This window comes from Alnus glutinosa, chromosome 9 (assembly GCF_958979055.1).
Source record: "Alnus glutinosa chromosome 9, dhAlnGlut1.1, whole genome shotgun sequence".
Classification (NCBI taxonomy): domain Eukaryota; kingdom Viridiplantae; phylum Streptophyta; class Magnoliopsida; order Fagales; family Betulaceae; genus Alnus; species Alnus glutinosa.
In genome coordinates, this window is record NC_084894.1 from 6,129,375 (window position 1) to 6,145,737 (window position 16,363).

General features: G+C 39.0%; 1 protein-coding gene across 1 annotated transcript; it reads left to right on the plus strand.

Annotated features, from left to right (window-relative positions):
• The first annotated feature begins 10 nt into the window (after positions 1-10).
• On the plus strand, positions 11-14,671 carry LOC133877442 (bifunctional nitrilase/nitrile hydratase NIT4B). Its single transcript, XM_062315749.1, has 5 exons — positions 11-209; positions 579-758; positions 8,461-8,754; positions 12,055-12,336; positions 14,326-14,671. Exons 1-5 carry the CDS (start codon positions 83-85, stop codon positions 14,466-14,468), a joined length of 1,026 nt encoding a protein of 341 aa, XP_062171733.1. The 5' UTR covers positions 11-82; the 3' UTR covers positions 14,469-14,671.
• Positions 14,672-16,363: the final 1,692 nt, after the last annotated feature.

Sequence of the window (16,363 nt, forward strand, 5' to 3'; positions counted from 1 at the left end):
CCGAAACAGCCAAGTTCAACGAACAATGTTATAAAGCTCACTGAACCAATCTCAGACAGAAGAGCAAAACGACCAAAGAGACATGGCGCTTGTACCCTCGGACCCCGTGTTCGCGGAGGTCGACATGGGAGCCGACTCCTCCGCACCCACGGTCCGAGCCACCGTGGTCCAGGCCTCCACTGTCTTCTACGACACCCCTGCCACTCTAGGTTCCCCACTTGTGTTTTTTGAACCTGAAATTTTGTTGGGTTTCTACTGTGTTGCTTGTTTTACATGATCGTGTACCCATTTATTAGAATTTAATTAAATTGATGAGTATAACTTTCAGTGATTGATTTCTGCTCTGTTAGTATTTTTCTCTGTGCCATCAGCCATTAACTAATCGGAGGATAATTCCATGCTGCTAATTGATTCTCTATTATTTTTCATGTGTGTTTAAGAGAATTTTATTGTTCCAATCTGTTTGATTGTTCTAAGCTATAGTTTTGAACCTGAAATTTTGTTGGGTTTCTACTGTGTTGCTTGTTTTACATGATCGTGTAGATGTTGGTTTTTTTAATTTCTGATTGAACGTATAGATAAGGCTGAAAGGTTGCTGGCTGAAGCGGCTGGGTACGGAGCCCAGCTGGTAGTGTTTCCAGAAGCATTTGTGGGTGGCTATCCGCGTGGTTCCAATTTCGGTGTTACCATTGGGAGCCGAACAGCAAAGGGAAAAGAGGAGTTCCGCAAGTATCATGCTTCGGCCATCGATGTACCTGGTAAGACTCCGTGTTCGTGTTCATTTTGTGCTGATTGGATGGATTTATTGTGTTAGAATCTGGACTTGGAGTGTTCTAGGCCACCTGATTGCTTGGCCTGTAATTGACCTAATGGAAGTTCGACTGTAGATAATCGGATAACTTCTTAAACAATCTAATGATTGGTTGTAATTAATTGTATAGTTGGATGAAGTTAAGATAATTACTTGCTGTTCTTGGGTGCAACACAAAAAGTTTCTGATTGTGTTTCTTTCTTCTTGTTATAATGAGAATAACTTCTATAGGGACTTGGAAAAAATCAGGTTCTTTGTGCCCATCAATAAGAGACAGACACGTCAGCTGGAACAACAAAAGTGAGTTAAGAAGAAAAAACAAGATTTTTTCTTTTCTCTTCAACAGTTCACTCATCACAAAATCCATATTCCACCATTCAAGAGAAAAGAAACGCCCCGCCCATGCTACCACCGAACAACAACCCCTTGTTCCTCCACCGTTACTCCAGCACCCATAAAACCAACAACTTCAAATATGACAATAAAGTAGAATTTCATTTCTAAGAAGAGAGTTACAGCCAACATTCGAAAGGCTTGTCATTCAGCTGTGACCAAAATCCAGAACTCCTAATTCTTTCTTGATAATCTTTTATCTCAAAACAATAACAAAACTTGTGGAGACCATTCTACCAAATAAATGACACTAGCAACCAAGACCTTTTTCCCTATTATAATAATCACCTATTAACCTTCTTTTCCCCAATTTCGCGATAAAACCAAAAATTCCAATACTCCTAGATATAAAATTGTTAGATAATGATCATAAAAATCAATTATAACTTGTTCTTCACCATGACACTGAGCTCCCCCGCCACAATCACCGTGTTCACCATGACCATGTCAGGAAACATGCCGTGCTCCACAACACCTGGGAGCTGCAAAATCTCATCGCTCACAACCTCCAAATCTCCGATATCCTTCTTGAAATACAAGTCCACAATGTAATTCCTTTTATCCGTCACAAAGGTTTTGTTGTTTTCACTGCAAGTTTTGAGCTTCTCAACGCAACCAAGTCCTCAAACAGGGCCTGCAGCCTTTGCACCTTGAACTTCCAACAAAAGGGCACAATCTCGATCGGCATGGCGAGCCCACTACCACCCAAATGCTTGACGAGCTTGGACTCGTCCACACTGATGATGAACTTCTGGCAAGAGCTCTCCACCATATTGAGAAAGTAGAGAGAGAAAGGCAAGAAATTTAAGAACTTACAGATGTTGGGAGCAGTGGTGGAGGATCAAGGGGGTTGTTGTTCGTGGTGGAGAGGGTGGTGGCATTTCTTTTCTCTTGAATGAGGGAATATGGATTTTGTGATGAGTGAACCATTGAAGAGAAGAAAAATATCTGGTATTTTCATGTTAACTCAGTTTTGTTGTTATAGCTGACGTGTCTGTCTCTCATTGAAGAGCACAAAGGACCTGATTCATGCCAGGTCCCTATAAAAGTTATTCTCAATTATAATATGACAATGCTTTACTTTATTTTTTAAAACGGGCATTTTTCTATCTTAAGGAAATTTTGATCTCCATTTATATCTAACCTGAAGAGATTTTAGTGCTCAGCATGACATATGATGAGATATATCATTGTATTTTAATTGTGGCTATTTAGGTACTTTCCAATGAATTGATGGCATTTTATGACCGATGGTTCCAGGAAAGAAAAGCTTTTTATTTTTTCAGTCAAAAGCGTCATCATTCTCTTTCAAGTAAGGTGTATGCCAGCTAGTAATATGTTGTTAAAGTACCCGGACTCTTTGACAAGAGTCCGAGTGCTAAAGATCTCTTATCTTCAGTTGAAGATAAGAGATAACTTCTAAATTTTGAATTGTAAACAAATCGGTTGGACTTAGAGCAGAACTCTAACCGGTTGTATTTGATTAGATCAGAATAGGTTTAAATTAAGTCTATCCTACAGTGTAATTCTATCTCTCTATAAACTCTCCTAGATAGAAACCTTCTCTATCTCAAACTCTTGGAACCGATTCTCTCTATGTACAAGTGCAATCAACCAGTGAACAATACGGTTGAAACACAATTCAAATAAATCTTTTATGGTGTCAAAGCCAATAAAAGACTAAACGTCTATCTTTTTTTCCCTTTCCCTTTCATTGTTCAATGGCCAAATCTAGTGTTACCGCTGATTCTAACTCTGCTCAATCTGCTCCAATCTTCAATATTCCGCACATGAACCACTCTCCCTCAATCAAACTAGCCAATGACAGCTATATGGCCTGACAGTTTCATCTTCTGGCATATCTCCGCGGTCAAGATGTTTATGGCTTCATTGACGGCACGATTCCTGCTCCTGCTCAATTGATTGTCAATCCCACTACTGCTCCTGGCTCTCCTGCTATGATTGCCAACCCGGATTACCTCTCATGGTACCAAAAAGACCAGCTTATCGTCAGCGTCCTGGTCTCAACATTATCCGATTCTTATGTATCCCATGCTGTTGGCTACACCACTTTTCGTGCACTATGGGAATTACTGGAGAAGGTGTTTGCTTCCCAAGCTCATGCACGCATCATGCAAGTGCATTTCCATCTTGCTACCTTGAAGAAAGGTAATTCATCTGTCACCGACTATTTTCATAAACTGAAAACTCTCAGTGACACCCTTGCTGCCTATGGCCAACCCCTCAATGATTTTGAGGCTGTTTCCTTCCTGCTGGCCGGTCTTGGATTTGAGTTTGATCCCCTGGTTACCTCCGTAACTACTCGCATCGATCCCATTTATCGTAATGACATTTACGGTCTTCTCCTGGCCCATGAGATACGACTCGAGCAGCAAATGGCCACCACTGATCTCTCCAATGCTACTGTTCATGTAACTGCTCGCAACACTAGCCATTCTGGCCAGCGTGACCGCAGCTTCAATGTTGCCCGTGGTCATGGTTTCCCCAATGGCCGTGGCTACCGTAGCACCTTGCCTGGTGGACGTGGTTCCTCCTTTGGCCGACGTGGCCGAGGTCAGCAGTCTCATGGCGCTAGTTCCGCCAAACCCATCTGCCAGATTTGTAACAAGCTTGGCCATTATGCCAACACCTACTACCAACGATTTGATCAATCGTGTCAGAATGATTCTCAGTCTCCACTGCAGGCCTTTTACTCCTCTCCCAATCTACCTACTGGTGATAGTTGGTACTCGGACTTAGGTGCTACTCACCACCTCACTCATGACTTGAACAACCTCACCATATCCTCAGATGCATACACGGGTTCTGACCAGATTCGTGTGGGAAACGGTACAGGTTTGTCCATAAATCATATAGGTTCTGCACATATCTCGTGTCCAAGTCGTTCCTTTATTCTTAAAAACTTACTTCATGTTCCTTCTATGTGTAAAAATTTACTCTCTGTCAGTAAATTTGCTCATGACAATTTTATATTTTTTGAGTTTCATTCTTCCTTTTTTGTTATCAAGGACTAGTCCATCCTCCACCGGGGTCCTCTTAAGCATGGCCTATATCAGCTGCTGCCCTCCCTCACCAATTCCACATCTCCTACTGCTCTTCTTGGTGAAAGGACTTCTGCTGAGCAATGGCACAAATGCTTGGGTCATCCTGCTCTCCACACTGTGAAGCACGTGATATCCAAGTTTTCCCTTCCAGTTTCCTCTAATAAGTCAGCTGCTTCCTGTGTTTCCTGCCTGGCTCATCAGCTTCCTTTTCCGACTTCCAGTTCAATTTTTACTTGCCCTTTAGAACTTTTATTTTCTGAAGTTTGGGGTCCTTCCCCGGTTGTTTCATCAAATGGAAATAAATATTATGTTACATTTATTGATGCTTTTAGCAAATTCACTTGGTTATTTCCTATTCAATGCAAATTTGATGTTTTCTCAGTTTTCAATAAATTTCTTCTTATGGTTGAACGTCTATTCAATACTAAAATTCAACAAGTCCAAACTAATTGGGGTAGGGAATTTCGTTCTCTCAACACCTTTTTTCATAAATTTGGCATCATGCATCGTGTGTCTTGTCCTCACACACATCAACAGCAAGGTTGTGTCTGTGACATCCCACATCGCCTGGGAATGAGGATGTGCTTATATGTATAAATGCACCATTTATGACACAACGCGTTTTAAAGCCTGAGATGGTGGGAGCGTGCACAAGCCCAATGAGGGACGCCAGCGGGGACGCTGGGTCCAAAGAGGGGGTGATTGTGACGTCCCACATCGCCTGTGAATGAGGATGTGGTTATATGTATAAATGCACCATTTATAACACAACGCGTTTTAAAGCCGTGATGGTTATGAACCTATCAGAACTCCGCAGTTAAGCGTGCTTCTGCGAGAGCAATCCCAGGATGGGTGACCTCTTGGGAAGTCTGGTTTGAGGAGCCAAAAGCGGACAATATTGTGTCATTGAGAGTGGGTTGTTACAATGTCGAACGCAAACATCGACATATTATTGATACAACACTTGCTCTTCTTGCTGAAAGTCATGTTCCCAAACCTTTCTGGGATGAGGCTTGCCAAACTTCATGCTATCTCATTAATAGACTTCCCACACCAACTTTGCAAAACAAATCTCCTTTTCAAAAACTTTTTAATCGCAGTCCCGATTACGAGTTTTTAAAAATCTTTGGTTGTGCATGTGTTCCCAACCTTCGTCCTTACAATAAACATAAATTTGACTTCCAGTCTCGTGATGTTGTATTCCGTGAATCAATCTTTCCTTTTTCCTCTCCTTCCTCAGTGTCTAAACCCGAGTTGTAGTCCTCCTCTACTGCCTTACCATCTTCATTAACTTTGCCAAAGCATTATTTCCAACTTCCGTATACAGAATCCACTCCTTCTTCCAGTACTGTTCCTCCTACTTCCGGTTCTGCTTCTTCTCCATCCAGTGTTGCCTCTAGCTCCTCAGCCTCTCCTTCAGTCTCTAGTTCACCTATTTCCCTATTTGCCACTCCCTGTCCTGCTCCCACTCGAATTCACCCTATGGTCACCCGTGCACATAATCAAGTTGTGCTCCCCCGAGTTTTCACAGATGGCAGAATAAAGTATCCTATCTCCCGGGCTCTACTGGCTGTCCAAGATTCCGAATTTGCATAACCTACTTGCTATTCCAATGCTGTCAAAATACCCGAATGGAGACAAGCTATGCAGGCAGAATTTAATGCCCTTCTTTAGAATTAGACTTGGACTCTAGTTCCTCCTCAACAGGCTACAAACCTAGTGGGCTGCAAGTGGGTGTTCAAAGTTAAGAGAAAGGCAGATGTATCTATTGAACGGCATAAAGCTCGTCTTGTAGCTAAAGGCTTTCATCATCAGGCTGGCCTAGACTATGAAGAGACCTTCAGCCCAGTTGTTAAACCTACAACCATTTGGACAGTGTTATCTTTGGCTTACTCTCGCAGCTGGGACATGCGTCAAATTGACATTCAAAACGCCTTTCTACATGGTTTTCTCGATGAAGAAGTATATATGTCTCAGCCACCCGTATTCTCTCATCCAAGTCTACTGAATCATGTTTGTAAACTACAAAATGCCCTTTATGGCTTGAAACAAGCCCCACTAGCTTGGTTTGCCCAACTAAACACCAAACTATATGATATGGGTTTTACTAGTTCTAAGGCAGATTCATCTCTTTTTCTTTTACGGACTACATCATTAACTATGTTTGTTTTAGTCTATGTTGATGATATCATCATCACTGCCTTTGTTCCAGCATCTATCTCTGATCTTTTGCAGCAGCTTCAGATGTCTTTTGTAGTCAAAGATCTTGGCAAACTCAACTACTTCCTCGATGTGGAAGTTGTTCCACTGAAATCTAGTCTTCTACTCTCACATAGACGCTACATTCTTGATCTCCTCAAGCGTACCAATATGCTTGAAGCTAAGCCAATTTCATCTCCAATGTCTTCTTCAAGTTCTCTCTCAGCTTTTGATGGTGATTCTATGGATGGTCCTTTGCTCTATCGTAGTACCGTGGGATCTCTGCAGTATTTATCTCTCACGCGCCCTGACTTGGCCTTTGCAGTAAACCGAGTGTGTCAATTTATGCACATGCCCATTAAACTTCATTGGCAAGCTGTCAAAAGGATACTACGCTATCTAAAGCACACGGTCTCTCATGGTCTTCTACTCACTCGGTCGAATACATCTACACTTGAAGTCTTTTCTGATGCGGATTGGGCCGGGTGCCCCGATGATCGAAAGTCTATTGGCGGATATTGTGTATTTTTGGGATCCAACCTGATTTCTTGGAGTTCTAAGAAACACCCGACAATGTCCAAATCGAGTACAGAAGCTGAGTATAAGTCCGTTGCCAATGCCAATGCCGAACTGCTGTGGATTCAATACCTTCTTCGAGATCTTGATGTCCATCTTTCTTTTCCTCCAAAGTTATGGTGTGATAATATTGGAGCCACAAACTTGGTAGCCAGTCTGGTTTTCCATGCTAGAACCAAACATGTGGAAATTGATTTCCACTTTGTTCGGGATCATGTTGCTGCCAAAACTCTAAAAATTCTATTCATTCCCAGCAAAGAGCAAATTGTTGATGTTCTAACCAAACCAATTGCTTCAAATCGGTTTCCATGGTTTAGCTCCAAGCTCAACGTGCAAGCTTCCCCATTGACCTTGAGCGGGGATGTTAAAGCACCCGGACTCTTGTCAAAGAGTCCTAGTGCTAAAGGTCTCTTATCTTCAACTGAAGATAAGAGATAACTTCTAAATTTTGAATTGTAAACAAACCGGTTAGACTTAGAGTAGAACTCTAACCGGTTGTATTTGATTAGATCATAATAGGTTTAAATTAAGTCTATCCTATAGTGTAATTCTATTTCTCTGTAAACCCTCCTAGATAGAAACCTTCTCTATCTCAAACTCTTGTAACCGATTCTCTATGTATACAAGTGCAATCAACTAGTGAACAATACGGTTGAAACACAATTCAGATAAATCTTTTATATGTGAAAGATCCTGAAACAACTTGGATCCTTTGGTTTTTCGCCTAAAACTGCATCCAGAATGCAGTTTCTGAATTGGTTGGATTCAAACTAGTTTAAGAGACAGATATGAATAAATTTAAAAAATCGTATCAGAGTTGAAATGAAATCCTATGTATGTTTCAAAATTTTGGAGACTAAGTTACAGCATCTTTTCAACTAGGAGAACAAGTCTGGTGTTCATGGCTTTCTTTCTGGCTGGGCCTTACATCCACAATATTTTATGCATTACAAAATCATACTCATGTTGATGTAAATAGTATATTACTTAAGAAAAATGTAATATGCAGTATGGCTGACGAAAATAGCATTATATATATTATTACCTGAAAAAAATGCAAATATGTGGAACTTTTCGTCCTTTTTTGAGAATCTTTTTGTTGATGTGTTGCAACTTAAGAATTTTATTTATTTTTTATTTTTTTAACCGTCAGCATGCAACGTAAGATTAACCCATTTTGACATCATGATAATTTGGAATTCAGATCTTGCATGGAATGGGCAAGTATTGAGTAGCTCAAATGGACACTATCAAGTTGCAGCAGATCTATTGACTAAAAATAATAGTAATTATACGTGTGATGAAATTACCTGTACTTTCATTGTTAATGCCATTTGGGAGCCTAATTAAATTCATATTGAATCTGTATAGGTTTAATTATGCTCACTTTTCACTAAAATATTTGATACATTGCAGGTCCTGAAGTTGACCGGTTAGCTGCAATGGCTGGAAAGTATAAGGTGTATTTGGTGATGGGTGTGATAGAGAGGGATGGATATACACTCTATTGTACTGTTCTATTTTTTGATTCTCAAGGTCGTTACCTGGGAAAGCACCGGAAAGTCATGCCAACAGCATTGGAGCGTATCATCTGGGGGTTTGGAGATGGATCAACAATTCCAGTTTTTGAAACTCCAATTGGAAAAATAGGTGCTGCCATTTGTTGGGAAAACAGAATGCCTTTGCTAAGGACAGCGATGTATGCTAAAGGTTAGTAATCTTTGATCCTTACTGCAATTCATATTAATACAAATATGTATAACATTTTTTCAACCTGCTTTTTCTTTTTCCATTTCTTTCCCTCTTATTGGTTGGGGAGTAATATCGTATTTTGATTATTTATTTATGTATTTTGGTTTTGTGGAATCTCGCAGAGCTAAATTGTTATCATTCCAGGAGCAATTGAAGAATTTTAAGAAAGTTGTAGCCCACCTTGGTGGCCCAGTTAGTGTTTATTCCCCCCTCCTTCCTCCCTTCCTCTCTGTGTGTGTATGCATTTGTTGGATCCTAACTAGGTCCTAGGTGTTCATGCTCTTAACTAATGAAATTGACAAATAAATATTTCTAGGGCCCAACTGTGCTGGCTCAAATTGCCACCAAGCTGGGATGTGCATCTCTGGAGAGAAACATCAGTCTGCCTGACTGTGCTGGCTCAAATTGGCACCAAAACTGAGATGTGCAACTCCGGAGACCAGCATCAGTCTGCCAGAGTGCTAAATAGCTCAGGCCGTTTGCGATAATCGGTGCTAAGAAACCATCCATCTCCTATGTGAAAGCGTACTATCTCCCAAGTGAGATCTCCCCTGGCCTCCTCTTTGAGTGCTTGGGGAGGAGGGAAGAGGCTCTCTCCTCTCCAACCCCCTCTTCCTGTCGCCTGTTTCTCCCTAGTTTCTTTTTTTTTTTCCTTTCTGTGTTTTGTAACCCACATCTACTGCTCCCCACCCACAGCCTTCGCCCATGTCCCCCTCCCCCACCCCAGCCGACCTCTTCTCCATCTTTCCCTCCCCTGCTTCGTCTCATATGAGTCACACACGCTGCCTAGGGTGGAAGATCTACATCTTTTAAGATGTAGATCTACTGCTCTACGTCCACCTTCACCTTCCACACGCTTCTCCCACAGGGCCTCACCCTCCTTAGCCCCACCCCTGCCCTGCACATCCCTCCCCCACCACATGTGTCCCACGCACCACCACAACCACACATCTTCCCATCCAAGCAGCAAATCTGAGGCTTCTGTGTTGGTTTCCTTCTTCTTTCACCTCTCTCCCAGATCACCATAGTTGATGCCTCCTTTTTGTCTATGAAGTTTGCAAAGAATAGATGTCTGCTGTACCAACCGTTGGACTTACCGGACATCAGAGTGGATTTCTTCTGTGACAACTCTAACTCAATTGATTTTAGTGCAATCCTCCCCATTGTGGCAACTAGGACTCCTTGTTGCCACCACAGGTGTGCCTACCAACAGCCAATCTTCTGGTTTGCTACAAGAACCTCCTTTTTTAGCAGCCCATTCTTGGTCCTTGGGTCAAGAAGTTACTGGACTGGATCATTTACTAGGCCCATTTTCATTTTTTTTTTTGTAATTGTTTTATTGGGTACTGTATCATCTTTATGTTACACGTAGATTACTGTTTAGGGTTTTTTATGGAATTTAGATGGAAATTAGGAAGAAAATGGAGAGAAAATATGCTGTAATTATACTGAAAATCCCTTAAGAAAACATAAGCGGCAGATTCGAGGAGCCACCCTCCAAGGAACAAGTCCAATTTTCCAGATGCCCTCATCCTGTGCTAAGCGAGACTTATATAGTGTCTCTTACAATGGCACTTCCAACCCTACTAAAACGACAGTACTTAAGGACTCATAAACGACTAGCTCTAGGGATAAACGGCAGGTCCTTAGTTAGTGATACGCACCGCATCAGCCGTCCTAGGACCCCAAAACGCACCGCATGAGGCTTCTAGAACGCCTAGCTGAATGCCTAGCTGGACCGCCCACTACAACGTTCTGATGAAGCCACGTAACCCTCCTGTTCGACCACACAACTCCTCAACTATCTTTCTTCAAGCTTCAAGCTTGATTCCTTCTCTCTTCGAAGAGCTGTGACACTGTACTAGTGAGCTTGTTGAGGTCCCCCACCCCCTCCATGTGTATCTTGTTTTTGTTTTGTTAGTGAATCTTAATCTTACCAAAAAAAAATTAGTCAGACAAGCCCTTGTTAGCAATACTTGTGTGATGGTTACTTTTGATTTGTCAAAGTTAAAACCTTCATTTCTCATTTCCAATATCGGTATACTTTTTTTTTTGTTAGATATTAATAGTTTTTATATTAAAACTAAAAAATTCTTTTTAGAACCCAAGTTGTTACAAACCATATTATCAAACAGAATAATGGTTAAGTCAATTATCACAGTTAAAGTCACTACAATCCAATAAAACGTAAAATAAAACCAACACAAGAATTTGGTTACAAAGTGAAAACCTTTGAAAGAACTCTTCAAAAGTAAAACAATTTGGGGGCCAATCAACCCCAAAGATATCCACTATAGAAGGTTTATGTTACACATAAGTCAACTTAAAAAACTTTTGTAACGCAAGACCCAATTTGCAAACCCCGAAAAACGACTCGTACACATTCCATTGCAGTAGTTTCAAAACTTCTGGCCTTTTTCTACAAGGATCACCTTCACAAACAAACCTTGTCCGCTGCGACCAGAACTCTGGTAGTTGAAGGTTTTTCTACAGTTTAATTGATGAAGAACAAGGAGATGACGTGTATTGGTTTAGGGTCAAAACTGTTTAAGTTTGTCTCCAAGAACAATGAATAAAAGGCTCTAGGTCTTATGAAAATCGTAGGTTATTAGGCTTATATCGGTAGAACACATGCTTTTAAGTCAAGTTGGTTTAGGATTAAAACACTTTGCAGCTGCTTCATTTGAACGAGAGTTAAGTTTGTTCAAACGAATTCTTGGTAGTCCTGATGCAACACTTCATTCAAACGAGCTTCGAGCGAAAGTACAAACTAGGCTCTCGGATTTTTGTATGAAACTTGATGTATACCTTTGTTTGAACAGGCTTCAAATGAAGCTTTCAAATCTTCAATTTCAGCACCAAAATAAAACCGACTCATCCCTAAACCAAGGCCTAAAATATTACAACCCAGAAACCATGTTTTGACACAAGAAACTGCCAACACACTAAAACCTAACAAAAACTTTGTTTAATTGATTAGTTTTCTGTTGGCAAAGTCTTTCCTATATTATGAGTATTATCTGATATCTGTTCTTAAATTATGTGCCCCAGCTCCTTGAATTTGCTTCTTATTGATTGAATGCCATCTTAAGTAATTTTGGTTGAGAATACTAAATGTGATTATCTATAATGATTATGATTATGATACATGGGATTTCTGCTTGGAAATTATATCTTTTTTTTTTTTTTGTTTCATGATGTTTAGTTTTAGATCATCTTATATATTTAGGTTTGATTTATGGTAGTCTTTGTTTTTAGGCATTGAAATATATTGTGCACCTACGGCTGATGCCAGGGAGGTATGGCAAGCATCAATGACCCACATCGCTCTTGAGGGTGGATGTTTTGTTTTATCAGCCAACCAATTCTGTCGAAGGAAAGATTACCCACCTCCCTCAGAGTATGAATTTTCAGGCACAGAAGAGGGCCTCGCACCAGATTCTGTTGTCTGTGCTGGAGGCAGTGTCATTATATCACCCTCAGGGACTGTTCTGGCAGGACCCAACTATGACGGGGAGGCACTCATCTCAGCAGATCTAGGTATCTCGACACTCTTGTCTACTATATGTACTTTCCTTAACTTTCAAGGTGTCTCTTAAGTCTTTGCAGAATTATAGTAGTTTCTCTTTGTAGTAATATTCATGAGAAATCAATATGGTTGAGCAATTTGATGGGTTCCTGAGATAAATTGTTTATATAGTTTGAAGGGACAACAAAAATAAAGAAAACAAATTTAGTCACAAAACTACCATTGCATAGACTGATTCCAAGAAAGCAACTGTAAGAGACCGAAAGCAACCATCTAGAATGTGTTCCGTCCAGATGGAGTGTTAGAATGCAAACGGAAAGACCTAAAGAAGCTATCTATAGTGTTGTATGCTATGCTTTTATTTGCTCTTTTCATTTTCTTTTTGCATACTCTTGCATTCAAGGGTCAAATTAATTTGGATTATGGCCTTTGCTATGAACTTCAAGCCTTTTTCCTTTATTTTATTTTTTTGCTTGCTTAGCATCTACATGAGTTAATTGTCCCATTTTAAGAAGTACTTTCTAAGGGAAAAAAAAAAAAATTAAGGTGAAATACTGTTAATATGTGTGCGTATATTTTAGTTGAAATATGATTTAACATGAAATATAAATGCGAAGGCATGAAAAGAAAACACCTTTTTTGCAAATCTCAGCCAATCCTTAGCTTTTTCAAGTGAGAAGGTGCAGCCTGCTTTTTAGAGATACCAGCTCAGCAGTATTTGGGTGAGTTGCGTGCTGTAGTGTTGGTTTTCATTGACTTTTGAAAGGGGGGGAGTGTTTTAAATCCTCATTTTGGACGGTGCAGTGACCAGTGTCAACATTATTGCTCTCGATGGACCACAACTTGTGCATCTCATTGGAAATTCACATGGTTCCGATTCTTTTCACCATCTGATTTTACCTCACTTTTGTGGTAAAACTATAGGCTGTCATTATGGCTGTTGAAAATTACAGCTGAAGTCCTGACTGAAGTCAGGCAGTAGAATTATTAATTGGTCCTCTCTCTAGCTGTGTCCAACCCCCTCCTGATATGGTCCTTGAATGTTCTCTCCCAAATGTAAAGACAGGAGTGTCTCACATCAAGAATTTCCTGCTTCTTACGCATAGCTTCACTAGACAGATGAAGAAAAAATAACGTTGTTGGCTTCTTTGAGGGAGCCGGGCCTCCTAATACAGCAAGCTGTAATTTTGGAAAAATACTCGATGATACTTATTTATTCCTCTTGCACTCATTTATACACGTTTGGAACTAAGAGTCCCATAACAACTGTAATTAAGACTCCTACTCCTGCAACGACTACTTGATATTAAGGTAAACCACTGCTACCAAATACTAGAACTAGATAACTACTTTTACTTAGGAGAAATGATTCTCCTACATCTTTCATACACCTCTCTCCCACCTCATCCTACGTGACGTTCTTTTTTCATTTTCTATTTTTATCAACCAATTTTTAGGAGAAATGATGCGTTTACAACTTTTGTACAACTCAAACAACTTTTTTTCAAACTAACCATTGGATCTATTTTTTACATGTGGGTTCTACATATCTAATGGTTGATTTTTTTAAAAATAAAAATAAAAAATTGTTAGAGTTGTTCAGAAGTTGTAAACATATCATATCTCCTTTTAATGACATAAATTTAAAATGAAAAAATGATGTTATGTAGGATGAGGTTATTGAGGTGTGTAAGAAGTGTATGAAAGATGTAGAAGAATCATTTCTCTTTACTTAATGGTAAAATTCTGGATATACCAGATAACTAGACTCCCATAACTAGATAAACTGCTAGACTCCTACTTGGACGGTAATTTAAGATTACAGAACCAACTAAACAAAATAACTAATTAATGAGAGTGTATCACATTAGCTGTGGTGTTTTTTATTTATTTTATTATTATTATTATTATTTTTTTTTTTTTTTTGTGGGTTGGTACATTTAGTTGTGTTTTTGGTTTGATAGTCGACCTCTGATTCTGGTGATGTGAAAATGTTGCAGATCTGGGTGAAATAGCTCGGGCAAAATTTGATTTTGATGTTGTTGGACACTATTCAAGGCCAGAAGTCCTAAGCTTGATTGTGAGGGACCATCCAACAAAGCCAGTTACTTTCACATCAGCATCAGAGAAAACTGAAGGCTAGTTAATTGTATAACTTTCACCAGCCAGCAATTAGTACACTTCTGCAAAATGTAGGCCTTGTCATCAATCGAAGGACACTAGTTTTGACACCATCTTCTTTACTGTTGGCAGACTTATGGTCCATGTTGTGTCTTCCTTCATAAACAATCCTTTTCTTGCATACCATATGTTGTTCTGGTGTTATTACAAGTTATATTTGGCTTACATTCTGTAAAAGTTTTCTTTTTATCCGTGCATAACAAATTAACAATGATGAATAATATAAAATCGAAGAGAGAGAGCAAGAGAAAATCAAGACACATATTTACGTGGTTCGGCAATGTGCCTACCTTTACGAAAGTACGACTATTTCAATAATGATTTAGAGTTACAGCATAACATATTTATTACAAAATTCTTTTGTACGAATAGATATGAATAACCTCAAAATACTCTTGTATTTCTCTCTATACCCAAGAGAATATGAGTCACTTGTTCCAACAAGTTTCAATGAAGTTCTCTGGTTAAAAAATGAATGGGCAAGATTGCAAAATTGGAGGACTTTGTCTACTTATTTTTTTCACTAGAAGCAATCTTGTCCACTCAGTTTTTAACAGGAGATTTCTATTGAAAATTTTACAGGATGGAAGCCACTTTGTCCTTTTTATTTTTCTTGTTTTGAGGGTGGCTGCCAATTGATTTTCTTTTACAATGTAAGGGTTGCTCCTTTTTGTGGCCTAATAACAAATTATAGATGGAATAAGGGGTGGGCGAGAAGACCAAATCATCTCTCTAACCCACTTAAAAATATTAAAAAAATCAAAGATTCTATAACCAAATAACATTGAGAAATGATTGAGGAAGACCTTTAACCGGCTCCTCTCCCTCTTTTTTATATTCAAAAATGGGGGGAGAGGGGCCAGTTAAAGGTCTCCCTCAATCATTTCTCAATAACATTTTATAAGTAAATGACCTCTCAAGATGTGATCGACTTTCAAAAGCATTGGAAAAATAAATGGAATTTGATAAACATAATACTGAAGGACAATGGTCAATGAATAGACCTTAAGGTATGTTCTCAAACAGTCCATTAAGAAAAGAACATCACATTTTATATTCTTTTTTTCCTATTAATTGTATCATTTAGTGAATGTCCAGTTATAAAAATGTCTTACAAAGTTGATTTTAGTTAATATGTAGATTTCTATGCTACTGTAAAGTAAAGGATGCTATGCTCCATGCTTCAACTATATCTTTTTAATCTTGTTCCTTAAAAACTAAAATCTTGTCTCCACAAAAAAATAAAAAATAAAAAAAATAAAAAATAAAATCTCTAAACAGAGTAATGTAGCCATGCATGCTTGGATTCTGTATGGATGTCTATTCATTGGGTTCACATATTGATGACAATCTGTCAAAACTGCTTTGGCTTACACTCAGTTAATATGGTACACAATTTCATCATCCTCGGTAAATTTTCATAGAACAAACAACCTCTGCTCTCAATTTGAATTCTTGTTTGTTTTGGTCGGAGTTGATTCTTTACGTCTGACAACCTGTCGATGCTATAATAAAAATTACTCTAACGTAGCATAGAAATAATTTAATAAAATCAAAAGGCAAATATTGTTAAGGATATTATAATTTTTATTACAAATTAAAGCAGCATTTATCATATTAGTTTCTTGCTTAAAACATGGATTGTGACATAAATTTATAAGGGAGTGTACCCTAAAACATTTTCCTTCTATGCTTTGGGTGAGAATAAACCATGCACTTCAAAAAGAAAAAGAAAAAGAGAGAGCATAAAACCATGCAAAACTATGCAGCAGAAGATAAAAGAAAATATTATGTGGTGATTATAAGTGCACAGTGTATATCAATATCTTAATTTAATTTTATGAAAAATCCTGTAAT